This window comes from Oryzias latipes, chromosome 22 (genome assembly GCF_053564925.1).
Source record: "Oryzias latipes strain Hd-rR chromosome 22, Olatipes_Hd-rR_3.1".
NCBI classification, from domain to species: Eukaryota; Metazoa; Chordata; class Actinopteri; order Beloniformes; family Adrianichthyidae; genus Oryzias; species Oryzias latipes.
In genome coordinates, this window is record NC_136258.1 from 27388021 (window position 1) to 27412203 (window position 24183).

Consider the following 24183-nt stretch of genomic DNA (forward strand, 5'->3'; position numbering starts at 1 on the left):
ATGGCGGACGGCTCCCTGCTTCACCCCGCCTTCATTTGCATATATATGTGCGGCTGTTTGTTTTTATGTTAATGCTAAATAACCCCCCCCCTCCCCTCTCCCCCCCCTGTCGGTTAAATTCCAATCAGAGGGACGTGGAGGTGTCCTTCCAAGTTTTAAGATCACTTTGCCAGCAACTGTTAGCGCTGATTTTGATGTTTATGTGTTCGCACGCAGGCTGGCGCATTAACGGGGACGCGAGGGAAAGTGTCGCGTGCGCGTGGACGCACACCTTGAGAAGGGCGTGACAGGAATCGGAGATGCAAACTCCAGTCTTACTGCCTGTCAGGAGTCAGCAATGTGGGTCATGAGCACCAACCCGCTTTAGTCGATTTGGAATAGACGCCCCCAAACAAAACTCTTGAATTATTTCACACTTTCACACTACCAGCGGGGAGGCCCAAAGGTCATGACCTGGGTTGGCGCTGATTGATATAAAACGCAGATACATCAGATGTGAAGCAGATCCGAACATCCTTTCACATGAACAGAAGTTAAAGATGGAGTTTCCACGCCTTCAGCCGCAGCCATCGAGCCTTTAATGTCAGCTTCATCCGTTAAAGTCCCATTGTCTTTTGTCCTGCAGTCAGCAGTGATGAAGAACAGCAGCTGAGCTGCTCTCTTGATGACCCTGGAAGATCAGGCCAGCGGTGCAACAGCACCCTCTATTGGCAGCCTCATGCAAACCCGCCTGCGCTGCGTTCTCCGGTAAAGCAACAGCTTGTCATTTACAGCAGGCATTGAACGCAACGCAGAATTCCAGTCGTCAAAGTTTGGGTTAGTCCATTAAAAAGGGGGCACAGTTATTGCTTCCACAGGAGCATTGACATCTGCACACACCCAGAACATTTATTTATTCCTCTGTTTTTAAAGAGAATCCTTCTCATTCTAGCTTGACGTGATAAGCTCTAGAAACCAGAAATGATCTCAACTCAACAAATGTATAAGGGATAATTGTCAGATTTGGCATCTATTTGTCTTTCTTATTTTGCGGTTTTGTTTTTGGTATTTCTTTTCTATTTTTCCTTTGTTTTTTTGAATGTCATGGGGTTGTTGTTTTGTTTTCTTCTTCTTTCCACAGTGAACTACATCTTAATTGTGCATTGTGTCCTTGTGAGAAATGTTTAAATTGTGTCTTTAAAATGAATAAAGTTTAAGTCATAAAAAAGAAACATTTGTTCCAGCACAATTACAGCTGCGATACGGTAGTCCATATTGATCATTGTTCTTATTTTTATTAAATGAGGCACCCTGCTAATTAGCTTTTCATTACAAATGATAGATGAAAACGTCCTTTCAAATGAAAAAAAAGTCAATTGAGAAGAAAGGATCGGCCACATCTAGCTTTTTGAAAGAAAAGAAAAAGAAATTAGGAAACAATGGACCCATCTTTGGTGATTTTGGAAAATATTTGACAAAAATCCGTCCAAATATGCATGAATTCTAATTCACAGCTGAACTGAACAATCGAGAAGAAAGTGAGGAACACACACGTGTTCCTCACACACATGCAGAGGGAAGTGGAGGTCCAGCGCTTATCTGGTTGAGCTGCAACTGACTGGTGTGTTAGTGCAGAGGAGACAGAGCTGAGCCCATCCATCACCATGATGGAGGAGAACGTCTCTACTCAGGAGCAACTTCATTCAAGGAATCAGGTGTTAAAGCTAAACTGTTTGGAGCAGCAGCAGCATGTATGACACATTTCAAGACCATTGAAAGGGCCTTCAAATAAAATACAGTCAAGCTTTTGCACGATTTAAAAAATATATTTGAGTGGAAGCTTGATCTGATCCTCCTGTCAAGAATCCACAGAACGTCGGAGAACAAACTGAAGCTGTGTGAAGCAATCTGGAGGTTCTGGTGCTGTCCTTCAGCCGCCGACCTCTGTCCATTAACCTGCCACACTCAACTCAACTCAACATGTTTGCCATCCCTGAGAAGACTTTTTCCTTCATCAAGCCCAAAAATGTTCTACACTTCTTCAGTGTTCTTTGTGTTGTTGGGAGTCAGTCTGTAGAAATAATTAGTTTGACCATCACAGATGGAAATCCTTCATCAGATTTTGCTCCGTCTCTCTGTCTGAGCTCGGTTTGCTGTACTCCGCTGCCCTCTCCTGGCCGCTGCTTCAGGTGGATTCCATGTTCTCCTGATGAAACCCCTCTAGAGAGAGACCTTTTTCACAAATTCATAGAGTTCAGATCATTTTTCAAGTCACTTCCTCCTTTATTGATACTTCCCTAAACTGAGGTCCATTTCTGTCTCCAGTTGCCGTCTCCCCATTCCACCTTTCATCCTCGTCTTCTGCTCTCCTCGGTGATTTGGCCTGACAGTCAGGCTGCTGGGCAAAAGAGCACAAAGTGCCAAAGCCATCATGTCACACAGCCTGTGTCCACCTGAGCGACCGGGCCGCAGTAATGCCTGATGTGGTCAGAGGAAGTGTTGGCTGGCAGGTCTGGAGGAGTCTGGCTCAGGCCTGGGAGGTCTGATGAAGATAAGGTGGGACACGGACGCCGGGCCTCTTCACGCTCACCGGTCAGCACACCGCAGCGCCTGGCCAAGTGTGCGCATGGGGGGATCAGATCTCATCCGAGATGATTTTGTCAACTCTCGGCCCTTTCAGTGACGTCTCCTGACAGGCCATCACACCGGGAGAAAGACCAGAGGGAAGGAGGGGAGTCTGGGAGGAGAGCTGGAACTTTGTGAAACATTTAATGGCACTTACCCATTCCGTTTTAAACATCTAATGTAATTATGAAGCAACTCCCAGGAAATACTGCAGATGTATGCAGTACAGGAGCGTGTCAGCTAACTGTTATGATTGTGCTTTAAATGGATTTTTTGGTCTGCAGTTCATATCGTTATTCATTACGTCTCAATCAACAACAACAAATCTTTTTGGAATATCTCAATTAGCCTTCCATTACATTTCTAGTAGGAACTTTGATGATATAATTTCTGACAAAACCACACTTGACCAAACATGAAGTGTTGATTCAGTATTTTTTAGCTGTGAGAAAAGACAGAATGTAAAAAAAAGTCACTCCTTTTTCACGCTCTCCATTACTCTGGACTGTTGACCCTAGACGCTTAAAATCCTCCACCTTCTTCATCTCTTCTCCCCGTCACCTCACTTTTTCCTTTGGGCTCCTCTCATTCACACACATGTACTCCGTCTTGCTGCTGCGAACCTTCATTCCTCTCCTTTTCTGGGCAAACCTCCATCTCTCTAAATCCTTCTCCACCTGTTCCCTCACTACAAATCACAATATCGTCTGCAAACATCATAATCCACAGTGATTCGTGTGTATGATTATGCAGAAAAGAAGTATTTAACCAACAACAAAAGTTACCCTCAATAATTTGTCATGTAACCCAGGTTGGTCATGACAGAGGTCAAAAGTTTCCAGTAGGTCTTCAGCAAGCACTGTAGCTGCTATTTTTGGTCCATTCTTCCATGCAGATCTCCTCTAAAGCTGTTGGGGTTGTTGCTGGGCAACTCTTCTTCCATAGATTCAATGTTGGATTGAGGCTCAGAGACTGGCTAGACTACTCCAGAACCTTGAAATGCTTTATTTCAGTAGCACCTCCTTTGTCCTGCTGGAAGATCCGGACATGTTTTTATCCTCAGCACCATCACTAATGGAAGGAGTTTTGTTTTGTTTTTTTGTCCCAAATCTCACCATATATGACCCAACTCGTCCTTTCCTTCAAACAGCTCATTTGTTCCGTCCTCTTTGGAAGAAACTGGTCCCAAATTTGGAAGCATTTTTCAATCATAGAGATTTCTGAACATTTTGAAGATGAGTCATAAATTACTTTTTTAGTTGCCACCAACATTAAAGACTCCAAAGTTGGTTAAACTGTTTTCTATTATTGCAAGGCTGCTCTAACAAACTCTTAAACGAGTACAAGCAGCCCAACAGCCTTGAAACTGTGTGGAGTCCTGATAGAATTTATTTAGACCCTAAAATCAAAATCATTTGTGATGTTTTAACAAAGCAGAGTTTGCAGCCCTTCTGATTGAACCAAGAGGATTGATGATGGTTGTCACAATGCACTCAGGCCACGGGTTCCAACAGCTCATCATAACTACTTACAAAAAAAAACACGACTGATAAGAATCCTATCTCAGAGTGAACACAGTGACATAAAACTCCAACCGTTTTTATCTGAAGCATAAAACTAAATGACATTTCCAAGTCCTGTGGTTATTTTTCTTGTTTCCTATTTTGGAGCGTGCCAGAATGGATTGTGGGTAATGGTCAACACAGTGGTGCGTCGATGTTACCCGGAGTGTATTCCCCCCGGCTGTGTGTTTTCTGCAGGCTTCCATCAGCTCTAACAAATGAGGCTCTCTGCTGGGCAGGTGCTTCCACCTCCACCTCCTCTTTTTTGCTAAAAAAAAATGATCCAGGAAGGGTTAAAACCCCCCCATCCACACACACACATTCAGCTTTCTTCCTGCCCCTGACTTCACTCGCCTCCATCCACCACCCCACCCCACCCCACACACCCTCCATCTCCCCACATCCATTTGCAAATGATCTGGCTTGTCTGCATATTGTCACTTGCAGCCAGCCTGGCCATTCATCACCTGTCAGCGACTCCGAGCGCCCCCCACACTTAATTGTTCCCTCTCTGACCTGGAGAATAGAGAATGATGCTCCCTCTGCCTGAGGGGAAAGAAGAAAAAAAAAGAAAGGATAAAAAGGGGGAAAAAAAGAAAGATATCTTCAATATTTCTAGGTCAATCAGAAGAGGACAAAGACGAAACGACGCAAGGAGATGAGAGAAGACAAGCCATGTAGGTCACTACTTCTAATCCTTCATTTTGGAACAATTAAACCTCTGAAGTAAACGGAGGCTCCAAGCAAGAAGAAAACACAGAAGAGAACATTTAAGTTGTTACTCCAAGTTTAGTCCAACATTAAGACCTCAGCAAGAAATGTCCAAGTCCATGACATCAAAAACACATGAAGACTGATCACGTTTTATTTTTGGGAGCCTGGAGAGAAACGACTTTTATTTGTGAAAAAGGACACGGGGATAAAAATCCATCCATTCATCGTCTGAACCTGCAGAATGCCTTTTGTGGTCATGGGGTTGCTGGAGCCTGTCCCAGCTATTGTTGGGTGAAGGTAGGCCACACAACCAAACGCTCTCACATTCACACTTACGGCCATTTTAGAGCCACCAATTAACCTGAGCATTATAGTTTTGGACTGTGGTAGAAGCCAGAGTGACCAGGAACATAATTACCGTAGATTACTAAGATCTCATCTGACAAACAAAAAGACTTTAGGAACAAAATCTGAGAGGTCCGATTGGAATGTACCAAGCTGCCAAACACGGCGGTGGAGAGCAAATGATGTGGGCCTGTTTAAATTCCTTGCGGTTATCGGGTGGAGCATGGAGTCCTCCGTCGTCCGTTTTGGGATGTGAGCATCTCTGCGCCAGTTTAACCAAATCTTTAATAACAGAGGAAAACTCTGAAGACATCAGCAAACCTACAACAGAGTGATTCATGAAAACACGATCCAGAATTTTACAGTTTTTCCCAATTGCTAAAACACTAAGTACCATTCTCCAAACCAGTCAATTACTTTAAGTCTTTTTCTCAAAAACATCACTCTTATGTCTAAACCTAAAACACAATTTGAAGTCAACACACAATTTGCAAAACTCCAATCTACCTTTTGCGGAACACGTGACACATTCTCGCTTTTTAAAACACAGTTGGCATTCACAACACACAAGATGCAAAAAGTGGCATCTTGGCATAAAGAGGCAAAACTCCAACTAGGTTCCAAAAACAGCAGTTACCATCAACACACAACTGAACAAAACTGAAGGCACTTGAAAATAGTGAATATAAGGACAGCTGTGGAACAACTGAGCAGCTTTTCAAAGATGTATAACAGAGCCAGACCCGCACCAAGACCTGGACCCAGACAGAGGACAAGGATTTCTGATGAGATCCAGGCCGTATTATGCAGATTATGCGGACGCTGCAAAAACCCAATTTCCCAAGATGGGATCAATAAAGTATCTTTATCTTATCATAGTTATTGACCATGTGTTCGGTTATGGAATGACCATGAGGGATGCGGGTCAAAAGGCCAACTCTCAACTCAACACCATTTCACAACAAAGTTCAGTTTTTAGCACAGATTGAACCGTTTTGAGGTGAAAGTTTGATTTTGCAAGAGGAGTGTGAGGTTTCGTGACTGTATCGTAAACCATCTACACCCAAGCTAAGCAAAGTGCGCCTCACATGGCTGCGCTTGAGTCAACTCAGAACCGTTGTGTGCATCTCTGATCTCGTTCGGGTTGTACTGGAACATCATTTCGCATGTCAGCGTAAGCGGTGCATTTGACAATAAATGTGATTCTACAACTCTATCTAAATCCAAAATCAACCCATTAAAAGGACAGCAGAACTGTAGGTGTGAACCAGCACCCTCACTTCCCTTCTTCTTAAAACAATCTCTCACACTCTCATCACTCCAACGTGACACATTTGTCTTTCACTCTCCTTTATGTCCTCATTTTTAAAAAAAAAATATCTCTTCTACCTCTTAGGCCAGGCCAGCTTCTCCTCCACCCCTTTCCCACACACTCATCTCTTCAATAATGAATGGATGCTTCCATTAGGGGCTGCCTGCAGAGGTAAGATCTGAAGTCGTTCATGTTCCAGATTTGAGTTTTGTTTTGATCATTCTAGTCAGAAAATGGTCGGCGTCATGAGAACGGCGTACGGTTACGCTGGATTCAGGTGACGACGAAACCGTCAAATGACCATCCAAAAGGAAATCTGGGTCTGCAGCAGTTAATCTCAGTCACATGACGTGATGCTTCAGCTGAAGAACAGCTAAAAGTTGAAGAAAACAGGGAATCATTTGTTGGTTGAACTCATTCAATCCATCCCGTCAATGTTAAGTGTCACGCAGGGAGCCTTTGGTATGACCAGACAGTGGATTTGAACCGGCACTCCTCCATTAGACCACTACAGTTCATCCGTCCGTCCGTCGTAAGCCCCGAATCTATATATTATATGAGAATTAAAATATTTGAATAAAATCATAGAAATAAATACACTTTTCCATGACATTCCAATCTTTTGAAAAGTGTCAGCAAGTTCCCACACAGGAGCATCTCCCAGCTGCAATAACGCCGCGTTCACACCCAGCACGGCATCGCACGTTCCAGCAACCACTTCCTGCGAACGTAAACATGTGTGTACATGTGTACGCTTCCGCTTTCTTGCTCTCATGTTCACACCTTTCTACAACCGTTTTTGGAGCTCTACAAACAAAATGCGTGGTGGCCAATCAAAGTTGGGCAGGTTTAAACTTTGACCTCTCAGGGACTGGGATTTGGTACTGACGGATGGATTGTGCCCGTTGTAATTTGCAAAAGTGCCAGCCGTTTGAAAATTGATCATGACGGAGAAATTAAGAGTTACGTTTTGTGCCAGACTGGAATTGTTTGACACCAAGTTGTACCGCTTCAACATTTCTCACCTAGGCTCTTCCAACTGTAGGCACATGTACTAGTATCAGGTAGTGACAGTCCAGTATGAACACCAGAGGCTAGCGTGTTCAGCACATTCCTCAACGTGCACAGTGTGCATGTAACTTGCAGCAAAGGCAGGGTACAGCCTGAACACGTTTTCATGTTCCTGCACTGCAGGCATGAGTCCAACACGACTGCTGGAACATCAGGTCAGTTTTGTAGCAGTTTACAGATATCTATCTCATTACTTTTCTAGGTTCTTACAGCTTTCCTGGTTTGCCCAGGACTGATCCAGCCTCAGTTCATGGAAGACACTTGGCCGTTGCATTTTGTTCTCTCCTCATCTTAGGAACCCAACATTACTCCAGGGGTGTCCTAGTCTGACCAAGCCTGTAGGCATCATTCCGGCATGAATTTAACTTTACGATTCATCAGGAATGCTGGTCCCCAGCCTGCTCTGACACAGCAGGAGCTAACAATAGTGGACATGCCCCGCTCTCTGCTGCCCATCCCACTGCGCATTATAATAATATATTCACGGATTAAAGGGCTTTTATCTTGGGCTGCCATGAATAATGAATACTGCACTTCAAACTTTAATTGCTCTGAATTAAATGATTCAGGATAATGTTTCTTTTATAAAGAAGTGATAGGGCCAGGGGGGCAAAAAGGCAGAGAAAACTACTCCCTCCTCTAAAGCCGAGGAACAATGGATGGAGCGTGACCTTTGGAGCAGGAGAGGCCTCCAAACACCAACAAAAGGGTTAGGGAAAACACGGCACAGGAGAGACGAGCAGTGGATGAAGCTTTAATCTGTCAGGGGAACTGGGAGACAGAAAGTCGTGTTCAGCTGGAAAACAATCCACTAATATGGAAAATAACTGATCAGGTCTATAATACACTCCTAAAGAGACATTCCACACACAAAAACCTCTGGAAAATCAGCAAGCAGGACGTCGCCTGACAGATTGTAAGCCACAGATGTGCATAAGAACATAATGTAGAAGAGTTGTGGAAGGACCCAGCAGAGAGGATTCTTCTCTCTGATTGGTCTGACAGATCCATCCTAGAAACTGATGTGGACCACCTTAAGAGGAGCATGATGCTGTTACACCTTACTCTAGACGCAGCTGAATTAAACTAGAATCAACAAACGTCACATTTACTGAAACGAAACGTTTTGGCATTCGTTACAGAAGGGGTGCGTCCTGTAGTGCAACTCCAAGAATAGACGCAAAGGCCGAGCATCCAAACACCTCTACTGCTGACGACTTCCCATTTTACGAGTGCAAACTTCTTTAGTACAAAACCAAGGTTCTCCAAGGAAAATGTGTTTGGATGAATGAGCTGGAAGTTAGTTTCTGCATTTGAGAGAAAAATGATGTAATACGCTGATCTGACAAAAAATAAAATCTGAAAACACACGACGACAAGATGAAAAACTTTGCATTTTTTGAAGGTTTGATCTAAGGTTTAAGGTCTGTGGTTTTCCAGGACTAAAATCTGAACCGCTCTGTAGCTCGATTGCAACCAAATCACTAAGGAATAAGACGTTCTTGACGATCTAAACTTCCTCAAATTGATGTTACACTTAGTGGCTTTTACCAAAAACGATCAAGATATCGTCTTTGTCCATGAAGACTCACTTCTTTGGATAAAATGCTCAAGTCAGAGAATCTCTGCAAAAGAATAGTTTAAATCTACAAACTCATTTTTCTAATTTTCTTGAAGTTGTTTATTAAATATATCTGTTTGAAGTCTGTCACTATGGTGAAATCTTCAAGTTCTGAACCTGGAAAGCAGGACTTTACCAGTTTGAGAAGCTTGATTATTGACTATTCTGATGCACATTCTCAGTCTTCATCAGGTCTGCTTCTGCAGGAAGTTTCTTCTGCAAAGATTTATTTTTAGACAGTCCGACAAAAAAACAAAACAGATTCTGTCTGAAAAACTTACACAGGTCGTTCTCCAGTCCAGCAAGAGCTGGATATGGCTTCAGTCTGATCCGCGGATGATGTCTCCACCCAAAAGATACATTCACAAAAAACAGAGTTTTCAAAATCGATCCGTTCCTGCCTTTAAGATTAGTTTCAATCGGTACACGAGGGAGGGGGCGGGAGAATGATTGTCAACCATAACCACCTGCAACGCAAATGGAGTCGAACGAGACAACATTTTATGGCCAAAGAGATTTTGGCTTCATAAAAAAAATCACATTCACCAAGTCACTTCACTTCTTTCTGCGCTGAACTGTTTCCTGGAAGCGGTTCTGTTCGCCGGCGGCCGTCTGTTCCCGGCTGAGGGCATCAAACCAAACATCACCAAGCAAAACAGTTCAGCTGCAGGCGACTAAAGAAAACCATGCTGCTTCTAGATTTCTGAGTCTTGTAACAGACAGAAAAATAAATTATTAGCATGAGCTTCAGCAGGAAGTGGGGTGTGTCTAAGCACTGGCGTCTATGGGGCGGTCCTCAGTTCGACTGGCACTGCAGTTCTCCGCTTCCTGCACACCTTTCTGCTCTGAACTTCCATTCGCGATCAAACCTGAACCGACATCTCCTAAGACCTTCGGAGTCTTCTCCAGCACGGTTTTTCCATTCGCCCCTGTACCCATCCCATAGTCCCCCTTCCCTCCGTTTAAGAGGGGCTCCTCTTCCTCGATCCCCTGGCCTTCCTCCACCTCCTCCAGCTTGTGCAGAATAACGGGAAGTTTTGCATCCGGGTCATTGTTTTCCAGCAAAGCAATGTCACTTTCTTCAAACTGCGGCAACGGAGCGCCTTCATTCAGCTTCTCTTGGAACTGCAGGCGCTTTGCTCGTCCGCTGGCTGACGCGTTCTCCAGGATCTGCTTCTCCGCCAGGCGCAGCTGGACAGCCAAGCGCGTGTGAAGAGACAGATCCGGTTTCTCCAAGATGGAGCGGTCTTCCTGCAGGAAGGACAAAAAAACAAGAGGGTCAGATTCTGTCCCTGAACCTGCCTGGTCCACCTCTGGCTCCCTTCAGCGGAGCCAGCGGACCCACCTCTGACGTGGTCTTGTAGGTTTTGAGGAGCAGAGCAGCTCTGGTCTCCAGGAACGTCCACAGCTTGATCTCGTTCTCCCAGCTGACCGGGAAGTCGCTGTTTCCCAAGGTGAAGATCTTATTGATGGCTCGTTCTCCAAGCAGGTAGTCCTTCAGTTCCTCTGAAATGAAGAGAGGTGGAAGACGACTTTCAGACCTTTGAGGGAGATATGAAGACGTGGAGCGTAGGAAAAGTCAGCTCATCGGACATGAGCTGTATCGCCAGAGATGAAAAGATGATGGGATTGTCCTCATCATCTTTCCTGAATTTCATGAACTTTAGAGAAACATTGTGTACTTAAAAAAAGACATTTAAATTTAAAGATTCAAAGAGCCTGATGCTTGAGACGGTCCTGGACACCCGTCCAGTGCTGCGCACACTCAGTCGAGGTGAACTCTGTTCTGTGAACACGTTTGTCACATCGCCCGGTCAGCCTCTCTTGATTGGAGGGCTCGAACGCAGCTCGCTTACATCACACTATGAAAGACGAGAGGAGCAGCGCCCCAGTTGAGAGAGCCCACTTTCCCATCGTTTCACTTCTGTGAAGAAATGTTGACACACTTCCACACGTGATGATACCCTCTCGCTCTCGCCTGGTAGGCATTGAGGGGCCGTTTTAAAAATTAACACGCAGCAAAAAGTGAATTATATATCACAGGCGGGGTCCTGAAAGAGCATCCTGTGACAGAGGAGGATGTGGCCCTGTGCGACGGCGGGTTTGATCCGCGTATACTGATGAATATTGGATCAGTCCTTCCACACATCTGCTGGCCTGCCTGGATCAATTATCCCGCTCAGGAACGGGCAGACCTCGCTTTTCCAGCATCTCAGGAGGAGGAAGCTCCGTGATGCACACAGGGAAGCAGCTCTTCCTGCTGCCGGGGGTTCTCATGTGTCTGTGGGACTCTTACCCTCGGTCATGCAGAAGACTCTGAGGAAGGCCAGCAGCTGAGCTGAAATGGGGGGGTCGTTACAGTGCAGCGCAAAAACGCAGGACCTGGAGGGAAAACAGACCAACATTCTGAGTTCAAAAAAACATGTCAGCAACTTTAAACCGCTGGAACACAGGTGTTTCATTTTGGTCCAAACGGAGTTTTCTCCAGAAGTGCTGTGGTTGAATCTGTTCGGTTAAAGTTTCATTGACCACCAACTTCATCAATAATTCAACAAATTGGTAGATTTGAGCTCTAATCCTTGACATTTTTTGTCCAAACATCTGATTCTGGACATCTGGACCCAGATGTCGGGAGAACTTCATATTATTCTGCATTTACTGTTCCTCAAAATGCAAATGCAGAGCAAATTAAAAAACAGTTATGTTTCACCCACTATGAAGGCAAACAGAAAAAAAATTGTTTTTTAACCTCTTACGATCAGGTGGAAATCCCATTTTTGGCATATTTTACCACTTTACTTAATTCTGCGTGTCTAGAGATGAGCTCAAATATGAGATCAGGTCTTCAGAGGTAAATCCCACACAGTTCTTGTAATGGATTTTATAGGAGAGTTAAGTGACAACAAGCTGGTCAAGGAAACATGGATTTGCAGAGAAAATCTAATTTACAAAAGCTTTTAGTTAAAAATAAAATAAAATAAAATCTTCATTTGAGCTTTACATTATTTTTTGGGATATAAAACTGTGATCCTGGAATATTTTCTGCTTATTGACTATATATGAGAATTGAACTGAGTAAACACTTTATTGGAATATTAACTTGGTTTGGATTTGAAAAACCATCAAAAATACTAAAATAGTCATTTGAGCTGAACATTGGTGAAACGTGTAATAAAACAGAATCCTCTCATGGATTTGATGATTTACAATAATTAGAGTCAGAATTAAGTTTTTAAACTTACCTGTCCTCCATGAAGTAGCAATAAACTTATGATACAAGTGTAATATAAATCAGATTTGTCTTGTATTCATTTATTTATATCAATTTACACAATTCTTTTTTTTTTTTAATTGAGCAAAAGAGCTTCAGTTTAAAAAAAACCCTAAACCTTTTAATTGTTCCTCTGATCTATAGCCAAACCAGAAGACAGTTATGGAAACGAAATCTGTTTTTTTTCCCTTCTTTTAGCTTTTTAAAATAATTTCTAGCTTTTAATTTAAATTTCCCAGCATCCATTTCTCCAGCCAATATGGTCTCAGGAAGTCTTAGGTGCTGTTGTTTTGTCTTCAGCGGCGTAGATGTTATAAGATCAGCCTGATGATGACAGCGAGGCGGTTTCTTCTGAAAACGAGTAAATCTGTCCGTTTAAAAGTCACTATTCCCATCTTGAGATTTAAACCCTCATCAATACGAGACTGCAGCCAGATAGAAAAATCTGCTTTAAATCAGGCTGATGATCAAACACGTCTTGAAAGCTTTGATGCGATGAAAACAAAAGAAGCCAAAATGCTGCAGCCCGTCTGCGGGATGTCACTGCTTGGAACAGAAAAGCGCACCACGTAAGCTGTGTGAGAGCCATAGCAGAGACAAAATGAAAGAACCCACGCCGGGATGCCGGCTCGAGCCAGAACCTCGGCCTTCATGGCGTAGAGGCGTTCGCTTTTACTGACGCCCAGCTTGATCTTCACTCTGTCGTGGGCGTTGTCCTGGAAGAAGAAGCCGTTGTGGATGACGAACTCTGCGTTGGATCGTGTGCCGTAAAAGATGTAGATCTTAGCGGGGGGGGAAAAAAATGGGATTTCAAATGAGTTTAGACCTGTGTGCCACAAACAAACATGATAAATAAATGTTCTTTGGAAGAGCACAGACACTTATTTTGGTATTCCATGAAATGATTTAACACTTTCTTCATGAAGCATGCTTAAAAAGCCAAACTGAATCAACCCGATCACCTCCGTCTCCTCACCTGTTCGTTCTTTTTATAGTCCTGCAGCGCCACACACTCGCAGCGATCGTCCTCCAGGTTGTAGCCGGTGGTTATCTGCAGACAAACGGCTCCTTTTACTAAATCAGCTTCTATCAGTTTTCTTTCTTTGCATCATTCTTGGATCTCTATAACTCATCTGCCTGCACGCCCAGGGGGTGCCAAAGACACTGCACAGGTAGCACACACACCTGCATCTGGATGACTCACAGCTCTCATGAATGGAAGCAGATGTTAAACATCTGGAGATGAAATGTATACTTTCTGATCTTTACATTTCAGGTTTCTACTGTTGTTACTAAAACCTGAATCAAATGGAGAAAAGACGAGAAGCGAGGCGAGTGGTGTCTTCATTCTGTGTGTGAGTGTGGGACTTTACTAGGCCGTTGGTGTGGTTGCACATGTCCCAGAGGGGGATGAGGGCCAGAGTGACCCGGCTGCCGTCCACCGTGGGGATCTGATTCTGACGGGTCATCACAGAAGACACGGCCCACCTGTGGGTGGAGGTCAGGATTGGTTTCAGAGTTAAGTCATCAGAGAAGACGCGCTTCAGGGTTCCTAAATGACACACTGAGATTAAAGGCATCGCATTTTTACAGCTTTAAAACTCCTAAAACACTAAAAAACAGAGAACTGCATGCAGAGGAAGGAGGCGTGAGGAACAGACTTCAAGCAGGCAGAAGTGATGAGCAAAGAAGACAGTGGTTCAGTTTCATAGAAACACGTGTGCAGCACGCTGACCTGTAGTCATCGAATGAGAAGCCGTCCTTCAGCGGCAGCTTGCTGGCAGCCGGGTGAGTCTGGGGATGGAGAGAGGACGGAGGACGAGAGGAAAGCAGGAGGGAGCAGGAAAAACACAAATCAGTGTGAGGAATTTCATTATGCAGGTATGCTGGAGGGGGGGCCGCCTGACAGGGAAGCCTAACAAGAGGGACTGGGAGCAGGGGGGGCAGCACTGTGTGTGTGTGTGTGTGTGTGTGTGGTCCGTTTGTGCTGCGTGACACTCGACCCCCCACATACATCACTGTCAACTTAATTTGTTGTGGCCAGCAGCCATCATAAATCTGCCTCATCAATTTGGGCTTAAATCTGTGTGTGCACGAGCACAAACGTGCACGCGCGTGCACGTGCGTGTCTCACTGCTTTATGCACCTTCCACATTCATTTATAAACAGAACCTCAGCAGATAAAATAATAGGGACGTGCTTGGAGGTTTCTAAAAAAAAAAAAAAGTAGGGAAACAGAGTTGGAGATTTTCCGCGTTCCCAGCATTCCCTGCAACGGAGGAACCTTGGTGCTCGCTGCCACACCTGAACATGAATAAGAAATCCCTTTCAGATTACAGACCCGCTCATCCTTATCCAAGTCTTTCAGAGAAGAACTGTACGGTTTCATTTAACATTTATCAGATTTGACAAAAATCGGGAATCAAAAAAACATCCGACTATTTCACACAAAGGCACAAATGTTTTTATGTTTCATGTTTCTCCTCTTAACACTGAAGACAAAACATAAACACATGCAGAAGCAAACTACCAGGATCTGTATTATAATAGGGAGATATCCACATTAGTTTCCCTGTACTTCAGTTTTCAACTAAAGACAAATCAAGTCCTGACCAAACTATTTTATTGGCGTCTATGTTCAACAAAGATCAAACCAAACCACTGATTGTATATGACAACTGGACTGAGTGACTCCACCCAAACAGGAAGTGGTCATAGCCTCCAGGAAGCCAAATTTAAAGACTCCATAGAGAAATAAATAGCTATTACTCAATCATTTCATTGGTCAGAATAACAATTCCTGCTCTTTTTAAACATTTTCTTGATAATTCTATTTTTTTTGCAATATTTTTTCTGTAGTTCAAGTCATGAAGATATAAATTGGCCAATCGGATGCTTCAATAAAAGTAGGTGGAGCCTTTTTGGCCCCTTGTCCAATATCCAAAATGATTGTCAGATTTTATGTTGCCCACTTTCAAGTGGTAGGGGTGTGGCCTTCCAACAAGCTCACCTTCTGATTGGCAAGAACGTTTGCCATAGAAAGGTGGAACCAGGCTATTTACTGATAATTGACGACATCTGGCTCCAACATGGCGACTTCCATATCACGAAAAATGGCGACTGAATGGACTTCATTTGGTTGGAGCCGAAAGTCAACCATTTTCTGCGGGTGACGTCACACTCACTCGGTCCAGTCCTTCTAGAAGTCAATGAACCCAACTGAAAACATCTTCCTCGCTAGAATCTGGTTCATCCTCGCTAATCCTTTTTAGTCTTTTATTGTGACATTTGATTGATTGAAATTCATCTTTGTGGTGCCTACAGGTTTGCTCTTTCGCTTCAGAACAAACCCACATAATCACACTCCCGCCTCCCTGCTTCACAGAAGGCAAAATAGTTCCTGGTTGGTGTACTCTGCATTCTCAACCGGAAATTGTCTTGATTAACTCTTTCTGTTACGGCAATTTTTGTGCATTTTCTGACAAAAAGGGTATTTAATGGGCAAATAGTAATAAAACGGGATCTTTTAACAGTAAATGCTGGTCACTGAAGATGGTTTTAATCTGACGTGGGTTCAAATATTGAGTTTCTTGTCCTTCTTTGAGTGACATTGATAATAAATACATGAAGACCGAGTTCGAGTGCTGTGTGAAGTTGATTTGGTGCCATTTATCAGATAAAACCTCTTTTCTCATGTTTTGCTCAACAATAACTCCGAGATAATCGACTCTTTAAGCACACGCAATACACCTGATTGTGTTTACTGAAACGTCCATGCGCTCGCCATCAGACGACCATCCACTGCTCCACACAACAATCCGTGACACACTCGTACTCTTCCCCATCCCACCATTTGTCCCCTGCTACTCTCTCCACCTCCTCCAGCTCCTCTTCCTCCTCAGATGACCGGGCTGGAAAATTAGCTTGTCACTTTGGCTTTGAATTGAAATGACCTGAATGTACCTTCCTCTACCGCTCCTCCACCTCCTCCCCCCGCTCAGTCTTTTTGAGCAGTTGCAGACAAGCCCAAGGCTGACAGGAACACAAATGTATGGAAATAAATACCTGCTTCTCATTCGAGGAATACTGTAAGGCTTGTCGTCAGTGAAATTATGGCAGGTGATTAAAAGCTAATAATCATAGAAGCAAAAGCTGAAAAGGGGCTGGAGGGGGGCTTTTGATGCAACACTGACAAGCAGAGGAAGGCTCTTACTATTGTCCAACACCAAATAAAACAGGGGAAACTGAAACATTTCCTCATAACGTAAAGCAGCACGTTTGCAGGAAAACTTCTCACCTCAGCTGTTAAGCACAGTGGTAGAAGGTTGATGATGCGGGCTTCATGAATGCCAACACTTTGGCCTGCATTCTTTAAAACTTTATAATAAAATTAAATGCAGACAAACTAATGATTTATTTTTTGGAATGGGACACTTTTCACTTCTTGACATAAAAACAGACATGCATCTAAATACGGTTTTACTAAAAAATTACTGTGAATATTTAAAGACCAGGGTTGTGTCCAAATTCCTTCACTACTCACTATATAGTGCACTATTTAGTGCGTTCGCCATTTTGTAGTGCTGTCCGAATCAACAATTCCAAAAATAAGTCCCCTAAAAATTTCCCAGAAGTCTCTGCAAAAAAACAGTGTGTATTAATGCTCACTAGTTTGGGGAATATGGACCACAATGCATTGCGTCTGAACAATTTTGACCAAAAAATGTTTCTAAATGTATTTTTTTAATAAACCATCAATGTTTTTATTTTCAGAACACAGTAGATTCCTAAATGATGGTCATAAAACGCTCATATCAATGAGATTTTCACTTCATGAAATCGATGACGTCATGGTCACTGTTTAAAAAAACCAAAAAGTGAGCACAGGGAGGCAATTCGGACAGAGTTACAATAAAGAAAAAGTCTGTCAACATTGAATCTGAGTTCATAACAAATGCTACACATTATTCACTATTAAATGTTTGCGGTAAATTTCTAAATATATATCATGTCGAGGGGAAAACAAACTGTTATCTTATTCCGAAGTACAAACCATTGTTGTGTGAGACAAAAATCTGTTCCTCTTGTTTGGCCCCTCAAAGACCCACTGCAATTAGCTTCTGATCCATTTCCAAAGCATCCTCAGTGTTTTTTTTTTAATTATGATTATGCCGTTTTTAGCCTAAATCAAAAAACCTGTGTAATTTCCTAGGATGAAGTTTCTGCAGAGTGGCACTGGCTCATTAAAAAGTTGCCTCAGAGTTGGTGTAAATCTTATCAAATCCATTCTGCCCTATTCCCAAAGTTTAGAGCTCTGACTGATCTGCAGCGGTGAGAAACCAGACAGATAAATGGTCGGCTAAACGTTGAGCTGAAGTGTCTGTTGCTTTTACCTGAAGGTACATTTCCTTCATTTTTACCGTAAGTACAACGTAGTTTATTTTCTAAACCACAAACTCTTTGATGATAAACAAAGAGAGAAAAAGTAAAGTGTGTCTAATGTTTAATCTCTGATGAATTTTTCATGCCTGAGCTGGATAAACTAAAGGGCTGTTTTCATGTTTCTCCTGCAATGCATTATTAAAGCCGTTGACTTGTCTGTTTACGCGCCTCAGAGATAAACTCACCTTCTTTGCACTAAGAACGGAGTGATAAAACAATCACCAAAGAGAATGCATCGCCAACATCGAAGGCTCTAAAGTGTGTGAGCTGCAGTTAATTATTCATGGCGCCTTGATAGTGACGCTGTGGCAGTTTTAATGCTGGAGAAAAAGTCCCAGAATGCATCGGCTGACAACATCCTCTAAACACTTCCTCCTGATAATGAGGAGCCTTCCTCAGATCCCCCCCCCCCCCCCCCCCCCCCCCCCCGCTCACCTGACAGTCACATCCACCGCCCTGCTGTTTGTGAGCCTCTCTTTTTTTTTTTATTATTCATGCAACTACTTCCACCATTTTTGGAGAGAGAGTACATTTTAAGCTGCAGCATGAAGGTTTCAGTGGGCTTGATCACTTTTCTTATTTTTTATTGATCGACAATTTAAAAAAAAATTAAAATAAAAAAGGGACAAGCCATTACTCCCATGTCCTAATCCCCCCCCCACACACACACACACACACACACTCCCTTCAATCTAAAACAGGAAGTTAGCAGACGCCACATTAGCAAAGAGCCAAAATAGAGGCAGAGTCGCTCACAGTTGCTCAATATTCAGTAAATATGGATAAGTCCACAGTGTGTGTCTAAATGATGGGCAAATCCTGTGGTCATGTGACCCATTTGTTTGCACTGGGCTCATTTGAAGACGGTTTTTTAGTCAAACCAATATGACATCGTCAAAGCAGTCAATGAAAACATGCCACCCAGTGGTTACCAGGGGAAGTGCTTTGGCTTCACTTCCATTTGGTTTTAAGCCACAAGTCAGACGAAAAGACCCGACCTTTACTCAGAATCAGCACAGATTTGGGTAATCACTATGACAAAAATGTTCATTTTTTCCCCCACAAATCATCTCAACTCTGACTAAAGCTGAATGACGGCTTCAATAAAACGAGTTTAGCTCTTCTCCGACAGAAAGAAATGTATTTCTGCTTCAACAGCTTGTCACCTTCTGTTCAGTTCTTGGGAAAGATTCTTTTCTCGTTTTCTAACCCATCCTTTTCAAATATGAGCTTTAACATATAGGAACCTTATGTAATCATGATGTTGCCATCATAGCACTAAAGCTCCTGCAGGTCTGTTAGGATCCAAACTGTCCACAAAGCAACACTCCCCTCTAGTGAAGAAAGAGGGATTTTACAGAGAGGGAATCAAAGATCTCACATCCCTTCTTTCACAGAAATGAAAAATTACAAGTTGATATGAGAAAATAAAAACAAAGTGATGAAAAACATAAAATTAAAAACAGTTTGTTGATGAGTGAATGAAGAGGTGGACTTCTGACAGAGTCCAGTTTTCTGACCATCGTCCAAAATTACCAAAAAATGTGAATATTTCAGGATTCACCCATCTGAACTCATGGTGACGACAGTGTAACAGAAACATACCAGAAATAGAATCGGTGCTCCACTTGGTTAGTAGTAAAATACACATTTTATTATTTAAGGGGGAAAAAAAAGCTTTATGGGTTAAATAACCAGCGATAGGAGAAACCACCAAGTAGGATTACAGACGTTTAGAGGCTGTAAAAATCCTCACAACACAGAAATAAACATTTTCACACGTTTTCCCCTTTTTGTTTAAACTCCCAAAGTTCAGAAAAATAAGTCCAGTATTTTGAATGAAACCAAAGATTAAAGTGAACGTGTCAAACTGAATCAAACTACAGCAGAAACGACACGGGTGAGATTGACAGACAAGGTCAACAGCCAATCAGGACACAGAACACGATACCACTGGGGGGGGAAAAAACACACAAAACAGCCAGAGGGCAAAAGGTGAAGTTATTTAAACCCCACCCCCAAAAACAATTTGATAAAGACTGCAGAAAAAGGGAGTAAATCATTTTTTATATTTACATCTCAAATAACAGAGTTTTATATGGAAACTTAGTTTAATGAATGGATTTAAATGAATCCCTGTTGATTTATTCCATCATCTCACCCTTTTGGTGATTTAGCTGGATTTCCTCTTAGACTTGAAACCCTTTAAAGTGGGCGGCTGAAAGATAACAGTGAATGTCCTTTCACACCTGCTGGTTCCTCTAAACTGCTCATCGTCTATTCATTCAGGCACACAAACACACACACACACACACTCACACAGGCGAGGGGGGCGCAGGAACAACTGAGGCTCAGTGTCTTGCCTGAGGACTCGGACATGTGATCGGGTAAACGGGAAGCCAACGTGACTCATTTACTACATGATTTTTAGCAACTGCTTTAAAGAGTGTGTGTGTGCTGGTGCGTCTGCTGCCTCTTCAATCACAAACTAGTGACATTTTAACCGGATCTACATGCAGGAGCAACACACGTGCACTCTGTGCTTCTTTTTGCGCGCGTACCTGCACCAGTTTGTAGAAGTAAGCGTACTGGCGTGCCGTGTTCTTGTACTGGTTCAGGACGTCCTGCACGGCTTGGGTGCCGAGCAGCAGCTGGACGTCCTCCTGCTGGTAGTACAGCGGCGTGTCGTACTCTTGAGGAAGACTGCGGATGTACGGCGACCAGAAGGAGGCCGGGTCGCCACGCTCACACAACAGGTGTAGCGCTAGAGTCACGTTGCCCATAGCCTGCAGGATCCGGTCCTGGCTGTATATGGGACCTAAGTCACAGAGGATGCAGGTGAATCATCATCTACTTAGACAGTAAGATAAAAAAAACATTTAAAAAAAGAAGACACATTTTAGTGGATATTTTGATTTATTTTTTCAGTGTAGAGTGAGAAAAAAGGTTATTATTTCCCCCCCAAAAATAATTTTGTTAAATCATTCAACCTGATTTTTAAATTAAATAGAATATTTTAAACTGTTACATGCATTTTTTTAATTTGTTTTACAGGTGTGCATAAGGTTTTTTGCTCAATCTAAAGACAGGAGGACGAGCAGCAAGCAAAGACCCTGCAAACAGCTGAAACTCTGCAGGACGAAGCCCAAAAAAAAAAGGATTCAAAAATAAGAAAGAAGTTTCAGAAAAAGAGCACTCTAGTCTTTATACACACTCTGCCTGCAGCAGTTTGTTTCCAAAGACTAAAATTATGTCTATACTTTTGACAGCCTGCCAGCTAACCCTGTGAACACCATTTAAAATAACATTTATGTGGAACAAAATGTTTTTGCTTCTCAGGTTCTTACCAAGCACAGAGTTCTGGGCCGATTCCACCGTCATTAACATCTTCCTGGGAACCCACAGGAACAGTTCCTCTGCCTACACAATAATATGATGATTAATATTATTGATAAACTTTGCTGCCAACAGACAGAAAAAAAAAACAATTTAAAAAGCAAAATTTGTGGTGTTTTGCTGGTTAAAATTTGTCTGCAGCTCCAACAGCAAATCCCAAAAGAAGCTGCACCTTGATGTCTCTGGTGGTCCGAAGGCCATAGCCCTCAGTCCCAAAGTTGGTGATGGTAAACCCGTCACAGGACGCCCCGTTCTCCTGAGCCCAAGACATCAGATCAGCGAAGCTGTCCTCCCTGCTGCCCTCAAAAACTGTGGATAAACCTGGAACCAGAGACAAAACAAAGGTTTTTATTCACTGGGACCTGAAAACGGAGAGAAAATGAGGATGCACACGGACACACCTTTCTGTTTCTTTCTGATCTTCTCGACCAAGCTTCGGATTTGGATATATTCTTCCCACTCTTTACCAGAGGAGGGCGCAGGACTGCTGCATTCTGGGAAGAGGTGACGCTCATCAACATATTGGAAAACACTCAAACAAGATCAAGTGGGTAAAAAACAGCCTGACAGAGGAAAGTGAGAACGATGACAAACATACTTTGCAGCAGCTCAGAGATGAGGTTCATCATCTCTTTGGGGGAGGCCGTGGTGGTGGCCCCCGAACCCGACTTCTGAGTCTTCACTCGACTCTTTTTTCCCATGGTGCTGGATGGACAAATAGACTGAGAGAAAACACAGGAAATAACATGATAAACCTGTCATGAATCAAAGACGACACGCAGAACAGAGATGTCTAGGAGGCTGAAATGATGCCGGAAAGCATCTTAATCAATAACGTGTGCTCCACCCAAGAGCTGAAGACGCTTCATTTGTGTCACGTAATAAGGATAAAACACCACCATCTTTAGTCGGAGGGTTTGACCAGAGCACATAATTATTCCTGCTCTTCAGAAACTTTTATTTTTCGGCTTCGATCTGCAATAAATGTATATTAATTCAAGGACTGTCTATTTTTTAGAGTTAAATCTTAATAAACTCATTTAAAATGTTTAATGTAGGTGGAACTGATAACCATCAGGAGAAAATCTTTCCAAAAAACTGCTCGAAAAGCTTTTTGTTTAATGTATTTGAGTTTTCCAACAGTTCAAATCTGTGTAGAATAAACACATTCTTTGTATCTCATCACTTTTATTTTAAAGCTTTAAAGCTAACAGCTCCAAAAGGTTATGTCAGGGTTTGTTTATATATATATACATACATACATATATATATATATATATATATATATATATATATATATATACATATACATACATATGCAATATAAATAGAGGAGGAATGGTGGGTAGGAATCTGGTCAGCAGAAGTTACAAAATAAAATTGCAAAATATCAAAAAAAGATCTTTGCAACACCCAAAAAAAAAACTAAATACAGTTAAGAAAATCTAAAATTAAAAAGCAGAAGATCTCAAATTTTTTTTCTTTAAGTGACATTAGAATGCCTCGCAATATTGCAACAATTTTCATTACATGTTGGATTTTTGTTGGAAATCTGTCCTAAAGTTAGTGCAGTTGCAGCACTTTAAATAAGCTGCATAAAAACTGAATCTGGCCACATGTTGCATCATTTATCCTTTCAATGACTTCCATTAACTGATGTAGACCCGAATCTATTGTAAAGGTGTTTTTGTTGTGAATTTCTCACATTATTGAGCTGGGTAGAAACAGGGAAACTGTGCATTTGGGTGAAACGTGCTGATTTAGGTCCTAAATATTATTACTAATATTAATATTGTCCAAAATTGATCCATACCAATGGCATGCGCTGACACTAGACGTGAAATTAGTCTGCCTTTGTTAAAGTAAGTACTTAGTGATCCACTTTCATTTGACCATTTAAACTGAGACAAACGGTCAAAAAGTAGGCAAGTCGAACGCAAACACAACACAGCAAGAAAGTAGCAGGAAGAAAGACTCGAGTTAAACAGTACCGTTAGCAGCGTGCTTTCTGTCCACAATTATCACCTCACACAGATCCGCCGCTTCATTTATTCAAAGAACCTGTCCTATTGCAATATTTAGGACCAAACAGAGGCAACGGGCCAATTCGTGGAGCGCCATAATTGGGACGAAAACAGACACAGCGCTCATTCATCTGCTTGGCTTTCGTGCGCGAGCAGCTAGCTAGCTAGCAAGCTGTCAAGTGGTTAACACCGGTTTCAGAGCTGTTTTACTCGGCGGGCTAAGCGGGCAAGGCGCCCGAACAGCCTCCGCGTCCCACCGACCACATTTCCCCGCAGAAACAACCACAGACATGTCGACACTTTCAACGAAATCGAGCAGTTAGCAGCTGGTACCTTCGGAAGCAGCAGCAGCTCCTCTCCTCCGCTTACACCAACGTTGGTCAAAGCGGGCCACTGATTGGTCGAGACAGGAGTAACGCCCACAAACAAAAGTGGGCGTCTTGCGTTCCGATTGGTTGTTAGACATCACGCAGACGAAAAAAGCAAATTTTAGAATGATGCGTTACTTGACCTCGGAAATTACTGAACGCAGTGGTGAACCATAATTAAAGCTGTTTCAAAAGTGACGCATTGTGATCTCTTAAGGGGTTTTAACAATTATCTTAAATAGTATACATTTTTGGGCGTTAACTATTATTTGTTATTTATTTAAATCGAAACTCGACAGAGGATTTGAAGTTAAATAATTTAAATCCGAGGTCCACGAGTGCAGCACGCCTTCCAACAAGGTCCTGCCCATCGCAAGTCCCTATTGGATACTAACTTTTAGAAAATCGCCCATAAATGGTTTAGGTTGCAGTGATTGGTTGAGTCACCAATCC

At 42.7% G+C, this 24183-nt stretch overlaps 1 protein-coding gene across 1 annotated transcript; it reads right to left on the bottom strand.

The window, feature by feature from the left end:
- Window positions 1–8348: 8348 nt before the first annotated feature.
- Window positions 8349–23853, bottom strand: setd3 (SET domain containing 3, actin histidine methyltransferase). Its single transcript, XM_023951916.2, has 13 exons — window positions 23696–23853; window positions 21937–22060; window positions 21740–21832; window positions 21511–21659; window positions 21290–21362; window positions 20504–20760; window positions 14236–14294; window positions 13874–13988; window positions 13477–13551; window positions 13116–13282; window positions 11526–11611; window positions 10575–10735; window positions 8349–10480 (listed from the first exon to the last, which is right to left on the bottom strand). The coding sequence occupies exons 2-13, from the start codon at window positions 22037–22039 to the stop codon at window positions 9998–10000; spliced, it is 1821 nt and encodes a 606-aa protein (XP_023807684.1). The 5' UTR covers window positions 22040–22060; window positions 23696–23853; the 3' UTR covers window positions 8349–9997.
- Window positions 23854–24183: the final 330 nt, after the last annotated feature.

Coding starts and splice junctions, on each gene's coding strand:
- setd3 (XM_023951916.2), bottom strand. CDS start 22,039: ATGGGAAAAAAGAGTCGAGTGAAGACTCAGAAGTCGGGTTCGGGGGCC. Junction 13,283..13,476: donor ACTATAAAAAGAACGAACAG/GTGAGGAGACGG, acceptor CCCCCCGCTAAG/ATCTACATCTTTTACGGCAC. Junction 11,612..13,115: donor GCTCGAGCCGGCATCCCGGC/GTGGGTTCTTTC, acceptor TTTTCCCTCCAG/GTCCTGCGTTTTTGCGCTGC.